The 21,290-nt window shown below is 35.3% G+C and overlaps 5 protein-coding genes and 1 pseudogene across 5 annotated transcripts; 3 read left to right on the top strand and 3 right to left on the bottom strand.

Annotated features, from left to right (window-relative positions):
• Positions 1–191: 191 nt before the first annotated feature.
• LOC138328985 (leucine-rich repeat-containing G-protein coupled receptor 4-like) lies at positions 192–2,401 on the bottom strand. The gene is made up of 2 exons (XM_069275684.1): positions 2,283–2,401; positions 192–1,706 (listed from the first exon to the last, which is right to left on the bottom strand). The coding sequence occupies exons 1-2, from the start codon at positions 2,316–2,318 to the stop codon at positions 378–380; spliced, it is 1,365 nt and encodes a 454-aa protein (XP_069131785.1). The 5' UTR covers positions 2,319–2,401; the 3' UTR covers positions 192–377.
• Positions 2,402–3,752: 1,351 nt separating this feature from the next.
• LOC138328984 (leucine-rich repeat-containing G-protein coupled receptor 4-like) lies at positions 3,753–5,879 on the bottom strand. The gene is made up of 2 exons (XM_069275683.1): positions 5,828–5,879; positions 3,753–5,239 (listed from the first exon to the last, which is right to left on the bottom strand). Exons 1-2 carry the CDS (start codon positions 5,861–5,863, stop codon positions 3,896–3,898), a joined length of 1,380 nt encoding a protein of 459 aa, XP_069131784.1. The 5' UTR covers positions 5,864–5,879; the 3' UTR covers positions 3,753–3,895.
• A 704-nt stretch (positions 5,880–6,583) lies between these two features.
• On the bottom strand, positions 6,584–7,802 carry LOC138328983 (leucine-rich repeats and immunoglobulin-like domains protein 2; annotated as a pseudogene).
• Positions 7,803–10,838: 3,036 nt separating this feature from the next.
• LOC138330301 (leucine-rich repeat-containing G-protein coupled receptor 4-like) lies at positions 10,839–13,098 on the top strand. The gene is made up of 2 exons (XM_069277802.1): positions 10,839–10,946; positions 11,657–13,098. Exons 1-2 carry the CDS (start codon positions 10,911–10,913, stop codon positions 12,989–12,991), a joined length of 1,371 nt encoding a protein of 456 aa, XP_069133903.1. The 5' UTR covers positions 10,839–10,910; the 3' UTR covers positions 12,992–13,098.
• A 1,750-nt stretch (positions 13,099–14,848) lies between these two features.
• LOC138330303 (leucine-rich repeat-containing G-protein coupled receptor 4-like) lies at positions 14,849–17,508 on the top strand. The gene has a single exon (XM_069277804.1). The coding sequence runs from the start codon at positions 15,386–15,388 to the stop codon at positions 16,736–16,738; it is 1,353 nt and encodes a 450-aa protein (XP_069133905.1). The 5' UTR covers positions 14,849–15,385; the 3' UTR covers positions 16,739–17,508.
• Positions 17,509–18,382: 874 nt separating this feature from the next.
• LOC138330302 (leucine-rich repeat-containing G-protein coupled receptor 4-like) lies at positions 18,383–21,166 on the top strand. Its single transcript, XM_069277803.1, has 2 exons — positions 18,383–18,896; positions 19,437–21,166. The coding sequence occupies exons 1-2, from the start codon at positions 18,861–18,863 to the stop codon at positions 20,760–20,762; spliced, it is 1,362 nt and encodes a 453-aa protein (XP_069133904.1). The 5' UTR covers positions 18,383–18,860; the 3' UTR covers positions 20,763–21,166.
• The last annotated feature ends 124 nt before the right edge of the window (positions 21,167–21,290 follow it).

Below are 21,290 nucleotides of genomic sequence, written 5' to 3'. Positions count from 1 at the left end.
TTCACAAAGAAATTACTCAGACAATTTCATCTCAATTTTGAGACTGTCGTTACGTTTGATTTTTGGTCGAGAAGTGTCAAATTTATGAAGCAGTAATTCGACATAACCTCTATTAAATGGAGTGATTATAAGCATATGTATTTTGATCAAAATGATACATAAACAAATATTACATACATGTTAACTATTATTTTTATTTGATGAATATGTAGAGTAACCTCAGACGTCGATACTCGTAATACATTTTTAGTTTATTCCGCTTCCTGAAATATGAAAATTACGGTTTTCTCGAAGATTTTGCACAGTTACCGGCAATAAATGACGTAAAATGTTCGATAATATATCATTTTTAATTTACTGACAAAAAAGAGACTATACTAAGGACATTTCGATAGGTTGCTGTGGATATATTCAAACAAATTCATGTGGATATTATTACACTCTCCATCACCACCTAGAAACTGTTTCAAACCGACCCAATTCTTCATCCACCCAAGTTCTGCGCATGAACACTCAATAGTAATATTTTGCAAGCTGACAGTCATTAGAGCCGGAAGTCGTTCGATTGCTCTGGGGAACCCTGGGAGCTTTGTGAAATCTAGATTTAGATTTCTTAGAAGGTGGGTATCGTTAAAGGCGTCTACGGAGATGTCGGTCAAAGGGCTGTGGTCAAAGCTGAGTTCTTGTAATTTTTGGAGTCCAGCGAGGTCAGTAGGTCCGATTTGGGATATTTTGGTGTTGTCAAGTGATAATTCGAATAAGCTTCTGATCCGACGTACGGCGGCCGGGATATGATCTATGTCCGTGTAACTGAAATCTACAGACATGATAATAGGCTGTTCTGGCAACGTACCGAGATCCCATTGTGACAAAGGAGCATGTGACAGTTCTAGGTGAGTAAGTGCAGGGAGAGTAGTCAGATTCGGAACTCTTGTAATACTACTATTGGTAATAGCAACATCACTGAGGGACACCATACCACTGAATGCGTCATCTGGTATGCCGTCAGATGTCAATTCAACATTGTCCTCGATCAACAGATCCGTCATTTTCCGGAGACGCTTCATTGCTCTCGGGAAACTCCTGAACCGCGTGGCTGTAAAGGTTACGAACCCAATGTTATCCTCTAAACCGATAAATGCATTAAGAGGCAAGTCAGTCATCCCGAGTTTATAGAGTGATAAACTAAAAACCTTCTTGAGAGTTCGGATTGAATCTGGCCATGTCGTCATTTCTGGCGATCCGATGTCTAAGAATTGGAGAGTAGACGCAAACGCCATCTTTGGCGGAAGTGTCGTAATTGGGTTGTCATGGATACTAAGCATGGTAATATTTGGCATTCTGGCAATCTCATTAGGAAGTTCCTTAAACTTATTAAACTGCATGAACACATTATCAAGGAATGCTTCAGATCCATTCAGAGCGCCATCTTCTATTACTTCAAAACCGTTATGTCCAATCTGCAGAGAACAAAATGGAAGATTTCCAAAAGCTCTAGCTGGAATTCTTTTGATGTTGAAGTTGTAGTTCATGACAAGAGTCCAGCAGTGCCAAGTGGTGTTGACCTTGGTGAAGGTCGGAAATTCTGTTTGAGTGAGGTTGGTACATATCACTTTAGCGAAGTCACAGCTACACGGAGCCTTCACAGGACAGGGATGAGGGTCATCGGGTACAGAGGCTGAGGAATTCTGGGTAAGAATGGTCAACTACAATGGAAAAACAGTCTTAATTTAAATTGATAAATTGATATCTGTGTAAATATTGTTCAGGTAAATTGTGAGCATTAGATTATTAATTTATCGTAATTGTCAATATAATTTATTGTTTATATTTGAAATGAATGCCACATACAGAAACGCTTTAAAGATACTGTAAGCCGGTTATTTTCGCGGGTCGAAATTTTCGCAATGTAAACCTTAAAACTAGAAAATTTAATTTCAGCAGATGAAAAATTTGCTTTTTTCTTTCAATTGTTTTGATTTAAATCAACCGATTATTAATGTTTCACGAATCCATATATCCCGAGAAATGGCAAAAATACCACAGCACGAAGATAGTCCGCTCTACGGTAATACAAAATTAACAAACAGACGGAGCTAATATGTAGGTGAATAGTACACATAGAGAGGCGTCCTTAAACTACTGATACTTAAGCTACTGATAAGACATTCAACAAAATAATGAAAATGGTAAAAATGGATCAGGCAAACTTGCAAAAGTCACAAAGAAATCAGTTCGCTCTCCAGCTGATTTATGATGATAAAAAAGAAAACAAAACTTACCGTAATAACCAAAAAGTAAATACCAAGGAACATCATTTTGAAGGTATTATTCACGAGGAACTTGTCACCTGAAGCGCGGTATCTTATCTCTGTTGGTAGGAGGCGTATGATAAGTGTGTATATGCTGAAATTATTATGAAGAACTCCGTATCACTTACATTTTCATTATATAATCACTAAAATATACCAAATACTAGAATTGTTAAAGATGCTCCATCGCCGACAAATAGTATTTTGTCTCAATAACAAACAAAAGCATACAAATAAGTATTTTTCTCTAGTCACAAAAGTTACGTTATTTACACCATTACCACCTTTGAAAAGTTTGAGCTTCTAATTCTACTTCAAGATAAAGATACTAAAAATAATTAATTGTATCCCGAAAAAATTCCGTGGCACTATGTCCTATATGAAATTAAGTACCGATGGCGCATGCACCAAAGACAAAATATCGTATGTTATTTTTTATGTAAATTAGACATATATATATACGATTAAACACCAATTGTTGTTCAAATGATGAGTATAATTTATGCTCTGTCGGCGGTGGTGCATCTTTAAGTGATGATAATGATTACAAATGGTAATGATGGGACGACAATTGTTGAAGAAAATCAAATAATTTTGAAGAAGAAGAAGATGGTGATGATGATGATTATGATGATGACGATGATGATGTAGTGGTGACGAAGACGATCGTCTGATCAACAAAACATAATGGAGTATATGTAGTCATATTGTAATACGTTTTTTCTTGTAAATTTCGGGAAAATCATTATCTCCTGTGTACCTGGACCACTGTATGCATATCGCTTAAATAATACCAGCAAACAATAGTAGCATTGCAATTAATCTTTAAATCATTATACTATAACCAATTTTAACGAATAGCAAGTACGTAAAACTGATTTTTTTTTTATAATTTTTCAGTTTGTACAAGATACTCCATTCAGTTCGGTCGTTTTCTCAGGAGCATTATTGCATTGCGAATATACCTTGTCAATGATTTTACGCTGGTAATTTATGAAGAATTTTGTGATTACTGTTACAATTGACGTTATTTCAAAGCATTTATCAATCGATAACGAAAGGATAAACGTGGTGATTTATCAAGAAAATCTTCATATAAATATTGAGCACTTCAGGCAAAGTCTAAAATGACATATTTGCATCTGGGCATTGCGCCATTCTCACTCTGAAATATGGTATGAAGATTTCGTTGCTTTCTCAATTTTTTTTTATAAATCTTAATCTCAGTTAATTGTTTTCTGTGGAAGCATTACAAAACTACTAACTATTTCAAATAAAATCTTTGCTTAAAATGGAGCATGCCACAATGCTGCGTTATACATACGTATTATAATAAAACTTCAAGATTGGTTGTGTGACAAATATTGCTTACATTAATGATAAAATTCGCAACACGAAAGAACTATTTAAAGAAATGAAAATTGAAGATAACAGTTTTTGTCGTCTACAATTGTTTTTATTTCTTTAAAAATACACGCAGTAAAAATTTCAACGAAAACGTTTTTCTTTTCAGCCTGTCTTATTAGCAATTTTGATGATACAAGGTCTAAATAAATTATTCCCATAACTCCAGAAGCAAAACATTACAGAATAATAATTTCTTCTGGACACTTTGGTACCTGTTCTCTGTAGTAATCACTCAGACTGACGTTCTTCAGATTAGAACAGTCACCTACAGGGAAGAAGAAATCATTTCCATCCCAATGCTTCAACCATCCCAAGCTAGCACACGTACATATGACCTTATTCCCTTCCAGGTCTACATTACGGATATTTTGAAGTCCTGTGATAGCTCTTGGGATCGTCGTGAGGTTGGTGTTGCTAAGAAACAGCCATTGGAGGTTGCGTGCGTCTCTAAGTGCGTCATCAGAGAATGACGTCAGAGGAGCGTCTGTTATACCTATGTAAGTTACCTTAGTCAAACCTTCAAAGGCGGATGCGGGCACTGACGTTATGCTACTGTTACGAATTATAAGGGATTGCATCTCTTTCATCTTGGTAATTGCAGATGGAAACTCGCGTAGTAACGTGTCAGAAAGTCTCACGGTTTGCAGGTTATTTTCATCTGGAATCATGGAAGCATCAAAATGGGTTATGGGAGTGCCTGAAGTTTCGATGTCGCGAATTCTTAATGCATCGTGAAAAATATCTGGAATTGTATCAAAACTTTGATTTCGTATAGAAATTTCGTCAAGCGATGGCATCCCACTAAAAGCTTCTTTCGGAATGCCCGAGAGAGTTAAATACGGATTGCTATCGAGGGACAGTACTTCAAGAGCATTCAGTGTGCTCAATGACAAGGGCAGACTTCGAATAGTGCATTTTTCAAATCCCAGAAGTCCTAGAGAATTTTCCAAACCGAGGAAAGAAGACAGGGGCAGATAATCCATATTTAAGTTTGTGACTGTCAGACTTGTTAAGTTTGTTAAGTATCGAATTGAATCAGGCCAAAAGGACATTCCAGGATAGCCGAATTCCAGATACTGAAGAGTAGAGGACACATTTTGAAAAACTTGAGCTTGAAAATCCTGAACAGGATTTCCATCAATTGAGAGAGATGATACTTTCCTCATCTTACCCAATGCAGTAGGAACCTCCGCCATCTTGTTGTCTCTCATGAATAGAAATTCTAGCGTGTTTTCAGCACCAAAGAGGGCATCGTCGGCCATCTCCACGATGTTATTGTTTGCTATTTTCAGAAACTCTAAACCTGTGATGTTTATGAAGGCTTTACTGGGGATATATTTGATGTTGTTTGAACTGAGATCAAGCTGCCATCGCCATTCTTCGGAGAGATTGAAGCGAGGTACTTCCGATAAATTCCTGGAGTCACAGTTGATGCTTGTCCAGTCACAATCACATGGAGGTGCCGCCGGGCATGGTTTGGGAACTGAAACAGCATCCAGGGCCAGGACGTTGATCAGACACTGTAAGCATATATAACCCTTTCCTATATTTGTATTTTTCATTTTTTCGATTATTAAGATTGGTATTGTTTTTGTCATCAGTCAATATCAGATTATTCAGATTTAATCAAACCACAATACAAATGTAATCAGATTTCGTCAAGCTACATTATTCATATTTCGTCAACTTACATTTTTCAGATTTCATCAACCTACATTATTCAGATTTCATCAAACCGAATTACTCAGATTTCATCAAACTATATTGTCTAGATTGCATCAAACTTCATTGTTTAAATTATTTAGATTTAATCAAACTGCATTGTCCAGATTTTATCAAACTGCATTGTTTACGTTTTTCATATTCCAATAAACTACATTGTCCAGATTTCATCAAACTATACATAATACATGTAATTGTATTCCGACCATGCCATTGTCATTTGTAGGTGAGATATAGAAGTCTGGTATGCATCAGAAATTGTACAACAAGATGCAATGTTTTAGCCAGGATTCGTAAACAAAAATACAATATTTTACCAATAATTGTAACTAGATATATGAAAAGTACATTCATTTAAAATCATTAAACAGATATTGATTACTTACAGTACATAGTGTGAAAAATGGAATATAGGCAAACATGGTAGTGTCGCCTCTTATCTCCAAAAGTTCGCTGACAGTACATATCTACCACCAGGCATGAACTCTGTCGATGTTTATTTCTTTCATACCTACAGGTGTAATACTGGCTGGTCCAGGGCAATACACTCATGTCGCCTGAGGCTGTATTGCATGGCTATCCATGTAATAAAGCTTCGTGACGTCACGGCGTCAACAAAATTTCTATTTCCTCAGTAAAATGTATACATTTTTCACAAACTTGCCTGGTTCTGCTATAAAAGATGCAAACAACGGAATTTGTGTTGAAAATATCACCTAATTTTTCATGTATGGAAAATTGACTTTCAGTCGTGGATTTCTTCGAATTAATTTCAAAATGGCGGGATATTATAGTTGTAAAATTGCAATAAAACGTCGAGGTATGAAAGAAAAATACTCTTTCATAATTGGATATTAAGGATAGGGATATTCTACCCTCGGGATCACAAAATGTCAACACACGGCCAATATTTTATTATTGTTAGGTAAATTTAAACGTAGACCGGATTATTTCTTCAGATATTATATTACCATTGGTTGATTATTTTTTGGTTTTTTGTTTGTTTTGTTTTTGTTTTGTTTGTTTGTTTTTTTTATTTTTCAGAAAAAACAACATTGACAACAGATAACGAAATGAGTGAACGTACCAGTTTCGTACTAATTTATAATATACCATCTGTACAGTACAAGCCAAAACTACATGATAACATCTGTTTAACTTTATTTCAAAGCATCATTGGAATTCAAACAACAGCGACCATTTATGAAATAATGCTTTCCTCGGGACATTTTGGCACATTTTCACTGTAATACGTATTAAGAGTAACATTATGCAAATTAGCACAGTCTCCTGTAAGAACTAAGAAACTATGATGTTCCCAACGCTTCATCCACCCTAAAGTAGAACATGTACAGACGAGAGGATTATCTCCCATGTCCAGCTGATTTATACGTGAGTGTCCTATGATGGCCCTTGGTATTGTCGTCAGGTTTGTGTTGCTTAGCAACAAAGACTGAAGACTGCGCGTGTCGTTCAGAGCGTCATCAGAGAATGACGTCAATGGAGCGTCTTGTATTGCGATGAAATTCAACTTTCGGAGACCCTTGAAGTCAGATCTAGACACCGATGTGATGCTACTATTTCGGATTATGAGGTTTTGTAATTGTTTCATTTTGACGATGGCGGAAGGAATTTCAGTCAATAATGTATCCGAAAGGGAGATCGTGCGTAACTTATTATTTTCCGGAATCAATGAAGCGTCGAAGCGTGTGATTGGAGTTCCTGACATGTCGACGTCGCGAACTGTCAAAGCATCATGGAAAATATCGGGGAACGTGTCAAAGTTTTGGTTTCTGATATAGATTTGAACTAATGATTGAATGCCGACGAAAGCATCTCCTGTTAGATTCAGATTTGGGTTACTGTCGAGCGATAACACATCAAACGCACGTAGGGACCTAATCGACAATGGCAGACTCTGAATTTCACATCGTCGGAATTCAATAAAACCTAGTGACTGTTCAAGACCATTTAATGATGTCAAGGGCAGACAATCCATGTTTAAAATCTATAACAGTTAGTCTGGTTAGGTTCGTTAAGTATTGTAGCGAATCTGGCCAGAACGACATTCTCGTATCTCCAAATGTCAAGTCCCACAGAGTGGAGGAAACGTTCTGAAAGACTTCATCTTGGAAATATTGTACAGGGTTTCCTTCAATGGAAATACCTCCTACATTTCTCAACATACGCAGAGCGTTTGGAATCTTCTTCATTTCATTATTTTTCATGAACAAATATTCTAGAGAATGTTCGACTCCACAGAAGGCGTCGTCTGCCATATCTGTAATTTGATTATTTTCAATTGATAGAGAGTATAAACCGGTGACGTTCAGGAATGCTCTACTTGGAATATATTTAATGTTGTTGGAACTTAAGTTGATCTGCCATGATAAGTTTCGGGATAGGTTGAAGCGAGGGATCTCGAATAGATTTCTGGAGTCGCAGTTGACGATGTTCCAACTACAGTTACATGGAGGAGGTGCCGGACAAGGAATGGAAGGCAAACCGGGATCGATGGCATCGCATAATGTCAACCACTGGAAATATAAACAATATCATTTTGATTATTACGTCATTAGTTTGTGCATAAAAATGACGTCTTACTTTCTGTTGGAATAAAACGTTTTGCTCTCAAAAAGCGACGTAATCATCGCAAGGGCAAATGACTGTTCAATTAAATGGAGGAATAACCTTTGACGGAACTAATAGTGATGGTCTTCTGTAAATGGAAGCGAAAAAACAAATGTAATAAATATAATATTCCTTGTTTGTTGATGATTACCAGTAATATGTTATCTCGTGAGGTGGAAACTTTGATATTTTTCACCTCATTCGATGAAATATAACTGGTATTCATCAAGACACATATAATCTATTCCAAAATATGATTGTCAAATAGCAGATATAATGACACTATGTACTTATAATACTGTTATGTCATGGAAACGAAAAATTGGAAAACGTAGTGACATGACAAAGCAATACTTATTATAAATTAAACAAAATTTTAAACTAATGATTGATATAAAGATGTTACATGTGTGGTTATTTTGGAAAACAAAACATAAATCTATAAAAATGACGTCATAATTCAGTTGTTTAATTGCAATGATACGATGGAGCTGACAGCAAAAGAGTTTTTTTTATATTTGTAACATCAGAATAGCATTTTGTTTATTTGTGTACATATATAGACTATTGTTTGTTCAGACTGGACTTTTTGACTTTATTAAAACAATTTGATGATTTTTGATCTTGTAAACATATGCTGTAAACCCATTAATTTGGGCGTAATATACAAAATTTCACGTCTTCGATATTCGAACATAATCGATCAATTCGCGATCTAGTAATTTCTGACATTAGTGAATTTACATAAATATTCACGGTTAAATATTAAATGGTGTTCGAGATCTCTCGCAAATTTTTTCGGAAATCTCGCGAAAAGAAAGAGATTTAAATGATGCAGGCCTAAAAGTTTTTACCAGTCTTATACAACACGGATTTAATTAGTTTTTACAAACAAAATTGATATCTTTCATTTGTCAGACAGAGTGAAGATAAAAGGTAAACATTCTGTGAAGATGGGACGAAATATACACAAGATAAGATAACAAACCGTCAGTAAAACCGACAGCATTTAGAAGTATAACGACACATTTTCTTGTGACCTTTATGTACTTATTTTTATCGGCGTGTACGTTAAATTTGATACAGGAATATTCACTATGATTATATTATACATTCTGTACACACTTTTGCATATTGAAGTCTATCAATCTTTATCATTGTAGTAGCCTATGCAAAATATATCTATGCGAAACAAAATATATTATCCAATGGTTTTGCAGATATAAAATTATACAGCTATGATTAAAAATGACACCGGTTTATAATTTTATTTTTGACAAATCAGATGTGTACATGTAATTAGTATTTTTGTACCATTCAAATAAAATTACATTTAATATAAAACTTACATTACAAAAAAAAAACATAAAAAATTCAGAACCGGTTCTATTGATTTTTCAAACTATGGGTTCTTGATAAAATACAGGTGTGGCATGACTTACCGTAATTACCATGGAAACTGCAATGTAAATGGACATGTTGTGTGTTACCAGATCTTATCCAGACTAGTCATACAACACATACGACATCGATATAGCATATTCTATTTATACTCTGAGACAAATATTGGCTTATGTTATCTCCTGACATTCCAAAAATGTAGCTTTGTTTTCATGACATGCTAAATTTTAAAGATGCTAGACTGCCAAGGAATGGTAATTTGTATTTGTTAAAAAGGGGTCAGATAAAAAGAGGTTTCCTTACAAGTGACTGTTGTTTATCATTGTTATCAAACTCGAGTTAGTTAATTTTCAAATTTTGTAAAACGAGTGTCTTTTGAAAATTTGAAAATTAACAAACGAGAGTTTAGATAAACATGATAAACAAAAGCCACACATTGGGAAACGTATTTAACACACAACTTCAATTCTACATTTATACTGTGGTGGCCATTTTCTAGTCTTCATTCAGGTAAACTTACCAACATACAATGTGTAGTGATATCTTTCCGCCATAAGATATAGTGCCTAAATATAGAGCCAATATTCTATTGTTTAATACTTTGAATAAGCAATTACCTCGTATACAGTAAATACAATGCTATTCAAAGAAATCGCACTAAGAAAAGTAGCCCGAAGTTGAGAGCCAATCGGAATCAAGATATCTTAGAGTTGAACAATCAGAGGCGCCGTAGGTGTTTACACACTTGAGTGTGTAAACATAAATGATGACCAACTATTATGGAATTTATCACATGGATTTTCCATTGTAAAGCATGCATATTAATGGGATAAATTCGTATGTTTCTTCAGTAGCAAATGTTACGTTTACCACCATTGAAAAGCTTAGCTTCTTATTTTACTTCAGAATTAAGAATTAAAAATAATTAATTGCATTCGTCTATACACGATTTAACATAAATTATTGTCCAAATGATAAATATTATGCGTTGTCGGCAATGGAGTATCTTTAACATTTGTTCACTTACACAAAAAAAAAAACCACGTACTATGACTAAGAGTCTAAAACAATAAACATTTTCATGTGGCCAATCACAGATTATGGCAACTTACGTTATTTTTTTATTGGTTATGCAAAAATTCTTAAGATTGTCACCTGACCCTAGAGCAAGGGTTTAAAGTTTGTGGGGAATATGTTGGATATTTATGCATTGGCCTTCACACAGTAATTTGTTTGGTTCATGAGTAATTTAAGATTGAAGACATAAAGCATTTTTTTGCAAAAATATAGGAGTTGTTATTATTACTTTTATTTAATTAAGATCTTTATAGGAAAACTAAGATCATATGCAGCTCCAAGATATATGTGTCATTAGATAAGAAACCACCATTCGACAGACAAGAAGCATATAATAGTGGCTGTCGTCTGCTCGTTAACATGGATTTAAGTGGAAATTATATTTATTTGGTTGTGGTAGGTATGACATTGATATTTCTAATACAAGTGATGCATAAAAAGCTATTAGAACCATGAAAATGACAATGGAATATAGAAACTACGATAAATATTTAAAATTTTGTTATCCAACAATGTCATGTTTCTTATCAGATTGAACTCTCGGTGTTAAGGTTAAAGTTGAAAGTATGGAATTGTTTTGAAGCGATTTCTATTAAAACTCAAGACAGCGATGGAAGAATACAAAAACTTTGCTGTCTTTAATTCAAAAATATAAATGCATTGTCCATGTCCTATGTTGTTTAGTTAATATTTCGATACAAATAAGATAAAAGCTCCTCCTCCCAAATAACAGTAAGAGAAAAACAATTGCCTAACATCACTAACTGGTCCATTTTATTGGTTGAATGTTGTAAATTTCACCCTTAGTGATGAATATATATTTAAAAATGAGGAAGTAAACATGAAAAATAACACATTCAACTATAATGTCTTTTGTGATAAAAATATACATTCTTGGTTACAAATTTGTTTTCCTAGAAATAAAAGGAAAACATTCCAACAACGATCAAGAATTCTCGGGATAACATAGCTCATGAATGAAATTTATTTGTTGTCAACGTTTGCTGTCTTGCATGCTTTGTCTACAAATTATCATATATATCTGACAGACCGTTCTTGGAACTTTCTTTTAATCGTCCGTTGACACGATTTTATAAACTCCCCAGGTGATGATGACCAACATCGTCCTGGTGTACCCAGCATCTGTAGCCGGATATCCCGGCCCCTGTCCCGTAAAGGCACCATGCAGCTGTGACACTAACACAGTAACCTGTAAGAGTCTCTCCCAAGCAGAATTCCCCACCTTCACCAAGGTAAACGCTTCCTGGGATTGCTGGACTGTCGTCATGCGTTTTAACTACAACATCAAAAGAATCCCGGCCAGAGGCTTCGGTAATCTCCCGATTTGTTCCCTTACCATTGACCAAAATGGGTTTGATGCAATAGAGGATGGCGCACTGGCCGGATCTGAGCATTGCCTGTATTCAGTTTTCATGAGGTCAAATAATTTTACAGAACTTCCTAATGAGATTGCGCGAATGTCGAATATCGGTATGCTTAGCATAAATGGCAACCCTATTACAAAACTTCCGGAGAAAATGTCATTTGCCTCAACTCTTGAACTTTTTGACATCGGATCTCCGGAAATGACGTCGTGGCCATATCCAATCCAAACATTTAAAGCTGTTTGGAGCTTGACATTTCATGATATGCCTATGCCAGACCTTCCATTGAACGCGTTTGACGGTTTAGAAAATACGCTGACGACTTTGTCGTTTTCGTCAACACACATGAGATTCATACCTAAAGCGGTGAAAAAGCTAAGGAAAGTGGCATCCTTGTCAATCACCAATAACATTGAATTATCGTCTGAAGGTGTAGCTGACGATGCATTCGACGGTTTGGATTCGCTGAATGAAATTTTAATTATCAACAGCAGTATAACGCAAGTACCGAACTTTTCCAAGAACCCTTTATTGGCCCACATGACCTTAGCCGAGTCACCTTTGTCCCAATGGAGTGAGGACACTTTACCAGACCAGCCGTTAATAGAAGAAGTAGACTTTAGTAACACGGAATTCGAAAGTATTCCCTCCGCCGTAAGACATATAAAAAGCTTAAGCTCTATAGCTTTTGATAAAAGCAAAGTTTCCAAAATAGGACCTAACGATTTCGTTGGGCTCCAAAAATTACGGCAACTCAGCTTCGACACAGTACCGTTAAGCAATATTTCTATTGACGCATTTAATGCTACACATCTACTTCAAAGTCTAAATTTAGATCACACGAAAATCTCGGAATTCCCGCGAGCTATCGAACGGCTTCCTGCTCTGCGGTTCATAAGTTTGTACAACATTACCATCGAGTGTTCTTGTGCAAAACTAGGATGGTTGAAGACATGGATCGGTATAAGACAGTTACAAGTATTTGATGGACAATGTCGTAATGTACGCATGCTATTGGCGGAGTTCATTCATAACGAGTTACCAAAATGTCAATAAACTAAATATAGGCGAACTCGTTTATTCGCAGCGTGATTGGATATGAAAAGAATTATCTTTGCTTTGCATAAAACAAGAGTAAATTATTTTCAACAAACGCTTTAAAATCGTTGACTTTTATTCCTGTGACCGAGTTTACAATGATATTCGAGATATATTATATGATATATATGTTTGTTAGATAGTTGAATTTAATTGAATATGTTCTCTCTTTTTTGTGTCACACTCGTTCTAATCATTCTGACACCTGTTATAAACGACTTTTCATCTAGATCAATGGTATGAAGACTGAGTATACAAAATGCTTTGAAATCTGAGAAAAACAAACTCATGGAAATATGTAAACACTTTGAAGTTTATAAACCAACCTTTCAATCATCATGAATTTTCAAATCCCACACCGACGTCATGTTGGTATCACTCAATGTTTGATGAGGGGTACGTTCTACTGAACAAATTCATGTATATTCAACATAAAAATAATTCGTTTCAAAATACAAGTTTCACATTAACTAGACTGTAGCTGGTCTTACGCCACTTCAGAGCTAAAGAAAAAATTGATAATTTCATGATGTACCCAGGTTAAGTACTGGTTGGAAGAAAGAGCCGCCGGTAAAAACCAGCAACCGTCAGTAGTTTCGTGCTCGCGACGTTTAAGTACGTGTAGTAGGCGAGGTGATAAATGCCACTTCAATCATCTAGGGCGCATACATGGCCGTAAACAGTGGACGAGATAAGATAGGAAGCAAAACGGACAAGGAAACTTTCATTGATCAATATGGCTTCACAGGTATTAGGCCTCTTCGTAGTTATGGTACGTGATTATCAAATATCATACTTAATCTTTTGGTAACTTTTTTAACAGATTATTTGTTCTGCTCACGACGAGTTTTATTCATCCAGACGAAGTTTTATAAAAAAAACCCACATAATGTTGTGTTTCTATTTCTTATTTGATTAACTGCATTAGCGACCACCTTTGGACCATCTGCTTAACAAGACCATTTTCGTATGGTCCCGAATGGCCATTAATAACACTATTTGACGTGTGTAGAAGGACAACTTGGGGATACAGAAATCTTTACTATTGTCACATAGGTGGGCTTTATAGACAGGTTTTAAGCTATATGTGCCGTAACTGGCCGAAAATTTGGACATGTTATTTTTTATATTTATTATTTATTTTTATATTTAAACCATAAGTATTAATGAATAAATCTGTGAAAATCATTCAAATGGACCGACAAACATATATAATGCCTTATAAACATTAGTTAGAACAAATAGGTTATGTACTGTAAATTTCTTGTTTTTTATGCCTTATACATATTAAGATGGAAGCATACCTTCATAAATCACTATGCAATTACTAATCATACTGTAAAAATGTGCTATGAAATTGGGCACAACAATATGGCTTCATGGTCTGACTCATTTCACTACACTGAAGATGTTAGTATAATGATTTTTGGCATTACTGTCAAAAATCATTTTGAGCTGTTTTTTGTAGTTGTAGAATTAAAACCAATGCATTGAAAGTATTGTAATTCTCAAAATGTTGGTAATTTTTGGAGTTGAATAACATATTAAAAGCTCTTCTTAATTCGTGATTATGAAAAGTACGGCACATATAGCTTTAACTGTACAATAGTTTTTTGGTTATATACTTACATTTAGTTACATTGCCTAAGAACTTTGACTGGATGACTGGTATAGATAGTGATGTTAGAGTTTTTATCAAAGTATTCCTTATAACTCATTTCATATCCAACAGCCTTACCATGATCACTTTTCCCGTCAATATATATATATATAGTGATATGATTTTCTGAAAGTAAAACTTTAAGACTAGGGTAACTCCTGTCAGTACCCTATAAGACTATAGAAACAAATTCTTTATGAGTGTTATTTGAAATTGCTTTGTCAACATAGATATCCAATTTATTATCATATATACCAACAACGTGGAAAACACATTTCATAAAATAAATATGACCTTGCATCCAAATCGTCACTTGATCCATGTATTTATCTGCATATACGACATATATTGGTCAACATACCAATAAATTCTGCTAAATTAACGTTATGAAATACATGTGACAGAATTTTTTGTACTCGCGAGTGAGGAAGAACTTTTAATATGTTATTCAACACCAAAAAATACCAACATTCTGAGAGTTGCAATACTTACAATACATAGGTTTTTATTTTACAGCCAATTAAGAGTTCAAAATGAATTTGGCAGTACTGCCAAAAACTTATGTAATTTTCAAAGAGGAAATGCTGATTTGAAGAAACATATTGTGTAGGTCTAAAGGTGTAAAAGTTAAATTTAGGTAAACTGTACATCTGGTAGATTACAGTGATTACAGCAATCGACATTCCATTCGTATGCTATCTTCTTTCCAGGTGATGTTGACAATACCTACCCAGAGTTCCTCAGCCTCTGCACTCAATGACCCCCAGCCCTGTCCTGTGAAGGCGCCATGCAGCTGTGACTCCAGTACAATAACATGCAGCAATCTCATCCAGAGAGAATTTCCTACCTTCACCAAAGTCAAGGCAACCTGGTACTGCTGGACTCTTGTCATGAACTACAATTACAACATTACAATTATCCCTGCTGGAGCGTTTGATAATGTCCCCTTGTGTTCACTTTATATTGATCACAACAGCTTTGCAGTAATGCAGGATGGTGCTTTGAAAGGCTCTGAACCATACCTTCATTCCGTTTTCATGCGGTTCAATAAGTTTAAAGAAGTTCCCAATGAAATAGCGAGAATGCCTAATATCACCATGCTTAGTATCCATGACAACCCAATTACGACACTTCCGGAAAAAATGGCGTTTGCGCCTACCCTTGAATTTCTAGATATTGGATCACCGGAAATGACGACATGGCCCTATTCAATTCAAACTCTGAAGAAGGTATGGAGCCTGTCGGTTTTTAAATTTCCAATGCCTGATCTTCCAATGAATGCGTTTGAAGGTTTGGAGAATGTGGTACTGTCCGTTACGTTTCAGTCGACACATTTGAAGGTTATTCCGAAAGCCCTGAACAGACTCAGGAACATGACAGAGTTGACTATTTCGGATAACATTGAGTTAACCTCTGAAGGTATCACGGATGACGCTTTCAGCGCTATGGGAACCCTGAAGAACATTTATATCAGTAATACCAGCCTGACGCGCGTGCCAAATTTGTCCAATAATACCATACTGACCCAACTGTCATTGGCCAATTCCCCAATATCGCGATGGGATGCCAGTACACTTCCAGACCAGTCTCTTCTACAATCTGTGGACCTTAGCTTCACTAACTTTGATCATATTCCAGCCGTCCTGAAAAATGTCAAAAGTTTAACACAGCTAAGACTTGAACATTCCAAAGTGTTGCAAATTGAATCGAGCGACTTGGAGGGTCTCCAAAAGTTATCATATATATATCTTAGCTATTCACCATTAGAAAACATTTCCATGGATGCGTTCAAAGATACTCACATTCTACAGGTTTTATATTTAGATTATACCAAACTCTCTGGTTTACCAAGAGCTATAGAGCGCCTTCCGGCTCCCCGGTTTGTTGGACTACAAAACATTAGTATTGAATGTTCGTGCGCCGAACTTGGATGGATGAAGAATTGGATCGGGCTGAAGCAAGCACCAGATTTCGGCGGAGAATGTCACAACAACGATATGTACTTAGTTGATTATATCCAAAATGAGATACCAAAATGTCCTTAATAAAGATTTTGCCGGTACCGTTAATAAATTCTTTATTATATATTTTGTTGAACACAATCAGTTCAAGCTCTTTATTATTTAGACCCTGTTAAAGCAGTGATATATCATTTCTTTGGGGGTATTCTTGAACAACCCAAACATGGAGACGTTTCAATGGATACTAATGTACATATTCAATATTACATTGTCATTTGAAAATAGTTGAAATACTGCTTTGAAGAAAAACATGTTAAATAGAGGAGTTTTTAAGTGCATTTCTACAAATATGCATGTTTTGCCCCAAATACAGTGGTTGAAAGTTTTTTTTCTCAAAACTAGTTTTCATTTCATTTTTTTTCATGTTCCTAAAAGTATATCATTTGTGATGATTAAAATGCCTTCTATACGCCGTATTTGCATGATTTTATTAACAATCGCCATTTGCATGACACGATAAAAAAGGACTTCATACTTTTGTAAAGCCAAATGAATATTCGGTCAAACAGACGCTCCCTGTACATGTTATATACACTAGTAAACCAATTTCATTGTTATTTGGTAACAGAAATATACTGTACAAAGTTTTCTTTATTTTGCCAAAATGAACAAGCAACACACTTTTCAATCAAATTAATAATTGTTAAGTAGACCTAAGGAGTGATATATTAGCATACTGAATATCACTAGTTTAAATGAAGTCAAAAATAAAAAGTAACGTGAAAAGGATTTTGACATTCAATTCTTAATAATTTTTCTTAATTTTCATACTAAATTTGGCTTTCTGATTGACCGACTATTTTTTATGACACTATGAAGAAAAAAAATCAGCGAATAACGCGAAAACGTGATCGTGACGTAACTATAGAAACAATGACGTTGCGTATTGATTTGCAAAAATAACCCATTGGACAATCAATGGAATTGTACGTATAAACGTATTTTATTTTTACATGTAGTCTGGTAAATTGATTTAAGAATAAATGTCACTATTTTTTTTTAATTTCATCGGCTTATGAAATAAATTTTGTACAAAGAGAACTTCTTTCATACCCTGATGAAATTGAAAAATAGTTGCACGAATACTTAATTAAAAACTTTATCGAGGTATGTTTCCATGCCAAAAACTGTAAGGCTTTTCTATTGTTTCCAAATTTCTAATCAGTTAACGTTTACAAGAGTGTAGACATTAGGGTTGTATTTAGCAGAAATGTTTGTTCAATTATTTTTATGTTCATACATTAAATGACAATGCGAGTTCAACCATAGCAAAAAAAAACTATAAATAAAAGATAACGGAAGAAAAACAAGTATATACAATATGTACGTGCTCGTGTTTTGAGGATACTAATTTGTCAAAATATTGGTTTTCAGGTGGTAAAATAGACTTCGAGACGAACGATATATATGCTTTTATATAAAAATACATTTTGGAGTATAAATAATGCTCCATTTATATAAACACTTGATTCTCCACCGCCGACATAGCGTAATTGAAACTTATCAACTGAGCAATACTTGTTTTTTTTTAAAGATAAATGCATGTATAAGTAACAAAAACATACTATCAAATAACTTGTTTTGTTTTTGCTGGATGCGCAATCAGTACTTTATTTGATATTGGGCTATTGCCATGGGACGCAGTTACTCATTTTTTTTATATTTTTATCTTGAAGTAAAATACCAATGGTAATAATGGTGTAAAGTATGTAACTGTTTTAACTTAAGACACACTCATTCGTCTGCTCTTGTTTCTTTACAGGAAAAATACGATTCATCAGCGGTATAGCATCTTTAATGTTTCAATTAAAATGAACCTAAATATAGTAACGCTATACAGCAGGGATTAACAGGGATTAACAGGGATTAACTCGATAAAAATAAAAAGGATACCAAATTGGTACATTTAATGAACATCATATCATCTTAAGACAGAGATACAATTTCGACATCTGTATCTCTCTCAAGGTTATTTATACAATTTAAGAGAAAGATTTTTTTCATTGGCTTCCTTACCAGAATACGTATAGTGGAATGTCAGACACTTCCCCCCTCTGTTCAGCCCTATTTCTGACCGTGTACGGTTAAGATAAGAACGACAGGTAAACAGGCACCAACTTTCCATATCAGACAGAGTGTGGCTAAAATGGAAACAGGAGGAATACACGTCTTCATTGTAATAGTAAGTCACTATTAACAATAGCTATCCTTCTCCTTCTGTATAACTCATGATCTTAATATATTCTTTTTGTTTTTAAATAGCTTTACTAACATGGTTTGTAAGACAGCACAGTGTCAATTATGTCCTAGGATTAAACTGGCGGCGAGTTCTGTGAAAGTAGTTCAAAGTTTACCGTGTAAGGACAATTCCTGACATTGCCAAAGCTTGTTATCTTATAATAATCATTGCCATTCAAGATATGAATATTGAATAGACATAACCAAAATAGAAAATTTCGGTTACAGTTATGTCCCTTTAATGAAAGAAACACCTGAGATATAACACCATTCTAAAACTAAGATGGTGCAACACGATATAATTATCAATTGAAGGTACATGTGTGCAACCTTAAAAAGAAAGCATGCAAAAGACGACGCACTTGAGAGCGTGGTCAAAACACCGACTGATGTGCATATAGATGTAGTTCCGATTTAACGTCCAGTTCGAGGAAATAAAATTAAGTCGATTTAGTCATTTATATCTGTTTCTATCATATTTCAGCTGATACTTACCCAGAGTTCCTCAGCTTCTGTACCCGATGACCCCCATCCCTGTCCTGTGAAGGCTCCGTGTAGCTGTGACTTCAATAAGGTGGAATGCAACAATCTATCTCAGACAGAATTTCCGACCTTCACCAAGGTCAACGCCACCTGGCGCTGCTGGACTCTTGTCATGAACTATAACTACAACATAAAACGAATTCCTGCTGGAGCTTTTGATAATCTTCCATTTTGTTCTTTGCAAATTGGACATAACGGTTTTGAAGTAATGGAAGACGGCGCTCTGAATGGTTCCGAAGCATTCCTCGATTCTGTTTTCATGCAGTTTAATAAGTTTAAAGAACTTCCTAACGATATTGCGAGAATGCCTAATATCACCATGCTTAGTATTCATGACAACCCAATTACGACACTACCGCTAAAGATGGAATTTGCCCCTACCCTTGAATTTCTTGATATTGGATCACCGGAAATGACGACATGGCCAAATTCCATCCGAACTCTGAAGAAGGTTTGGAGCTTGACAGTTTACGAATTACCAATGCCTGATCTACCGTTTGATGCATTTGATGGTTTGGAACATGTTTTATCGTCTGTGACGTTTCAGGCGACCCATTTAAAAGTTATTCCTAAAGCACTGAACAGACTCAGGAAAATGACAGGGTTGTCTATTATAGATAATATTGAATTGACATCGGACGATATAACTGACAACGCTTTCAGCGGTATGGAAGCACTTGGAGACATTTTTATAATGAATTCCAGCTTGACACGAGTACCAAATTTGTCAAATAATCCCTTCCTGACACATCTCTCCTTAACCAACTGTCCAATATCGCGATGGGATATTAATACATTACCGGATCAGTCACTTCTAACCTCTGTCGACCTTAGCTATACTAACATCGATAGTATTCCAGCTACCTTAAGACAGATTAGAAGTTTAACACAGCTCACGTTGGAAAATACAAAAGTGTCACAAATTGGACCGAGTGATTTTGCGGGGCTCCAGAAATTATCATATTTGACACTTGATCAAACGCCTTTAGAAAATATTTCCATGGATGCTTTCAACGATACCCACATCTTACAAGGTCTACGTTTAGATTATACCAAACTTTCTGGTATTCCGAGAGCTATTGAGCGCCTTCCTGCTCTCCGCTTTGTTGGACTTCAAAACATTACTATCGAATGTTCGTGTGCAGAACTTGGATGGATGAAGAATTGGATTGGATTAAGGCAAGCATTAGATTTCGGTGGAGAATGTCACAACAATCAAATGTATTTATCTGACTATATCCGAAAAGAGATACCAAAATGTCCATAGGATTTAAAATAAAACATTTACAATAGATTTAGAAAATGATGGTAAAACTCGTCCGTCAAAACTGCGGAAGGATAATTTCAAGACTGTGACGGTTGTCTTCAAACATAGAGAGTCAACCTCACGTGATGAGACCGGCATTGTTCTAGTGGTTTATGTAGCATTTAGCCTTGATACAAGGCAGACAAATGATTAAAGGTAAATCAACATTCATTGACTTTAATACAGTTTTTTTCTTATCGTCGTTTCGGCTTCATCAATTGCTTGTAACGGAGATGTTCTAATGTAGGCCTAGACATGCTTCGGCACTTGTAACACAAGGATATGGCATATTTCATTCCTCTTCGCCATAAAGTATAATATTTTCAAACGCTTGTTAGTAAATAAATGTCTTCGTTGTTTCTGGTGATGTTGTGGTTGTTTCTGGTGATGTTGGCATTTTTACTAGTAACTGGCCCGGCATGGAATCTGTGTTGAAGTTTAATGATGATGGAGACCAATATTATTTCGACGTTTGATTTCGTTCTACAT

The sequence above is a fragment of the Argopecten irradians genome, chromosome 8, assembly GCF_041381155.1.
Source record: "Argopecten irradians isolate NY chromosome 8, Ai_NY, whole genome shotgun sequence".
Lineage (NCBI taxonomy): Eukaryota > Metazoa > Mollusca > Bivalvia > Pectinida > Pectinidae > Argopecten > Argopecten irradians.
Note: the sequence above shows the minus strand (reverse complement) of the source record. Positions and strands in the feature narration are given on the sequence as shown.

Bases quoted from the DNA above. Each gene is read 5' to 3' on its own strand.
- LOC138330301 (XM_069277802.1), top strand. From the start codon at position 10,911: ATGGATTTAAGTGGAAATTATATTTATTTGGTTGTG. The intron at 10,947-11,656 runs GTAGGTATGACA...TAAACTCCCCAG, and splicing joins ATTATATTTATTTGGTTGTG to GTGATGATGACCAACATCGT.
- LOC138328985 (XM_069275684.1), bottom strand. From the start codon at position 2,318: ATGATGTTCCTTGGTATTTACTTTTTGGTTATTACG. The intron at 1,707-2,282 runs GTAAGTTTTGTT...TTTCCATTGTAG, and splicing joins TTTACTTTTTGGTTATTACG to TTGACCATTCTTACCCAGAA.
- LOC138328984 (XM_069275683.1), bottom strand. From the start codon at position 5,863: ATGTTTGCCTATATTCCATTTTTCACACTATGTACT. The intron at 5,240-5,827 runs GTAAGTAATCAA...ATATGCTTACAG, and splicing joins CATTTTTCACACTATGTACT to TGTCTGATCAACGTCCTGGC.
- LOC138330303 (XM_069277804.1), top strand. From the start codon at position 15,386: ATGCTATCTTCTTTCCAGGTGATGTTGACAATACCTACCCAGAGTTCC.
- LOC138330302 (XM_069277803.1), top strand. From the start codon at position 18,861: ATGGAAACAGGAGGAATACACGTCTTCATTGTAATA. The intron at 18,897-19,436 runs GTAAGTCACTAT...ATCATATTTCAG, and splicing joins TACACGTCTTCATTGTAATA to CTGATACTTACCCAGAGTTC.